Source organism: Salpingoeca rosetta (assembly GCF_000188695.1).
Source record: "Salpingoeca rosetta unplaced genomic scaffold supercont1.3, whole genome shotgun sequence".
Lineage (NCBI taxonomy): Eukaryota > Choanoflagellata > Craspedida > Salpingoecidae > Salpingoeca > Salpingoeca rosetta.
The window spans coordinates 548,169-550,668 of record NW_004754931.1 but is presented as its reverse complement, the minus strand read 5'-3'; the positions used below and the strand labels follow the sequence as shown (position 1 = coordinate 550,668).

The 2,500-nt window shown below is 54.2% G+C and overlaps 1 protein-coding gene across 1 annotated transcript in view; it reads right to left on the bottom strand.

Annotated features, from left to right (window-relative positions):
• The window catches only part of PTSG_11768 (uncharacterized protein), a 5,456-nt gene extending 3,720 nt beyond the window's left edge, over positions 1-1,736 (bottom strand). Inside the window, exons 1-5 of the mRNA XM_004997610.1 lie at positions 1,468-1,736; positions 1,193-1,302; positions 979-1,044; positions 669-823; positions 1-504 (exon numbers count right to left, since the gene is read on the bottom strand). The exon at positions 1-504 is cut by the window's left edge and continues 1,930 nt beyond it. Of these exons, the coding sequence (XP_004997667.1) occupies positions 1-504; positions 669-823; positions 979-1,044; positions 1,193-1,302; positions 1,468-1,693 (1,061 nt within the window). The 5' untranslated portion in view covers positions 1,694-1,736. The remainder of the gene's footprint in view (positions 505-668; positions 824-978; positions 1,045-1,192; positions 1,303-1,467) is intronic.
• Positions 1,737-2,500: the final 764 nt, after the last annotated feature.

The window sequence follows — 2,500 nt, the reverse complement described above, 5'->3', positions numbered from 1 at the left end:
TCTGTGGGATCAGCACCACCAGCGCGAGCCCCTGCGCCAATGTCCAGATCAAGGTCAATGACATCCCCAACAGGCACCCCAGTGTCTGCGCCGGTCTTCCGTGGACGAGCACGCCGCCTACGCCGCCCAGCGGTGCTCCGCTTTGTTGGGCTCGGAAAATCGGGACTTGCCTCCACCACCTTTGGTTTCTTTGCTGACGGCTGCTGTCGCTGCGAGGCAGTGACACCACCGTGGCCATTGTCTTCATGATAGGCAGCAGCGGCCCGCTTTGCAGAAGATGGTGCCTTGTGTTGGTGCTGCACTCGTTGCCCGTGCATGTGCGGCTGCTGCTGTGATGCTCCGACCTTGGCAAACAGCATCTGCAGTGTCGCCTGCGTCTTTGCTTTGACGGGTGGAGTGGACTTGAGCACCTTCTCTGCGTCGCTGCGGGTGCTGTTGCACGGATATAACTTCCAGAAGCCTTCCAACCGCGACGGCTGTTCAACGTCTTTCTGGCGAAGTTGCCTGCAACCAACGTGTGATATGCGAGTGGGCGTGCGTGTGTGCGTAAGTATGAGTTGCTTGTGCGACGGGGCGTGTGTGTGTGTGTGTGTGTGTGTGTGTGTGTGTGTGTGTGTGTGTGTGTGTGTGTGTGTGTGTGTGCATTAAGCGCAAACGCTGGTACGCACATGTTGATGATGCGGGCCGCGCTGGCTGCGTCAATGCCGCCTTCGTGTGCTCGGCGCTTTGATGCTCGCTCGACGCAGTCATGAGATGCTGTTTGCATGACGACCGCTTCAGGTCGGATGTGGAACTTGTCTGCCAAATCAATCCACGGCTTGCGCTAAAAGTGATGAGCAATCATGTACGTGTGTGTGTGTGTGGTGTGTGTGTGTGTGTGCACGGTTGTGACAGTTGGTGCGAGAGAAGCAGGGCTAGTCAAAGATGATGTACGATTTCACGGCATCAAGAAAAATGATCAATGATGACAATGCGTACCTGGTGCTTGGTCATATTTGTGCGATCGATGATGACACTCTTGCCTGCCTTCAATGCTCGCCGAGCCTTGTGTGTCATGTGTGATTGTGTGTGTGTGTGTGTGTGATTTTGTGTGTGTGTGTGAGAGTTGTGTGTGTGTGTGTGTGTGAGTTGTGTGGATTTGAGAGACAGGGGTTCTCTCTCAACTGAATGTCCCATCGCCAGTGTTTCGTACCATGGCGATGCACTTGTCGCGCGACCCGAGTACGTCCTGGCAGATGCGCTCCCATGTGTTTGGCTCGGCCAGGTCCATGATGTGTTTGGCCAGTGTTGTTTTCCCAGAGCCTGTCATGACAAGTGACAATGAGAACACAAGCTAACAGTGCATAAATACATACATACAAGCCCACGCACACGCCCACGCACACGCACACGTACACGCACACGTACACGCACACACACACACGCACACACACACACACGCACATGCACACGCACACGCACACTGACCTGTGATGCCCTGCAACACCAGTAACCGTTGCTGGTGCGAGTGCTGCCACTGCGAAGGTACATTCTTTTCATCAGCAACAGCCGAGGCCCTGAGCTGCTGCTGCTGTTTTCCTTCGTCGTCCGTAACACCCGTATCGGCATCACCATCATCACCACCATCATCGTCATCGTCGTCGATGGTCACACTCGGGTGGAACGTTTGCGTTGGCTCCTCGAACACCGACATGTCGATCAAGGGCTGTCCTTCCACTGCAGTTTTTGCTGCCGCGAGCAAAGCGCTGACACCACACGCGATTTTTTGTTTGCATTTGCGCCACCACCCAGCAGCAGCCAGTCATCAGTTACGTTTTATCGCCATCAGAGTGCACGACACACAAAAAAAAACACACAAGAAGCAAGCACACCACAACAACAACAAGACGGGCACTCCTTTGTGCATCGAATCAAATTTTTGTTGGCCCACGAACAGCCGCCAAAAGAAGAGAAAAGGGACAGACAAGCACGAGAGCAGCAGCAGCAGCAGCAGCAGCAGCAGCAGCATAAGAGAAAGAGAGACAAGCAGACAGAGACGACAGGGGAAGAGACAAGAGGCAGCGTGAAGGGCACGATCAGGTGCAGTCGGCGAGGGTGGCGGTCGGCAAATCCAGAGTCCAAGTAGAAACGAAGAAACGAGGAACCAATGTGCATGCGTGGTGTGTCTGTGAGTAAGTGTGGGTGCAAGCATGTGCATGTGCATGTGCATGTGTGTGTGTGTGTGTGTGATCATTTGAGTGAGAGGAGTTGGTGTTGTTGCAAGGTAGCAAGGTGCTTACCTTCCTCGCCGAGGCGAGGATGGCTCGTTGGTTGGGACGCCAAAAATGGCACCATACCAACTCACCAAAACAAAAAAAGGAGGGGAAAAAAGTGAGTGTCAGCCGTCCACTTCCGGGACTGACTGGTACCTAAGAGAGAGAAAAAAAAGTGTGAGGGTGTGGGGGGCTTAGTCCATGTGCATGTGACCGAATGTACATGTGTGTGGTGGTGGGGGGGGGGT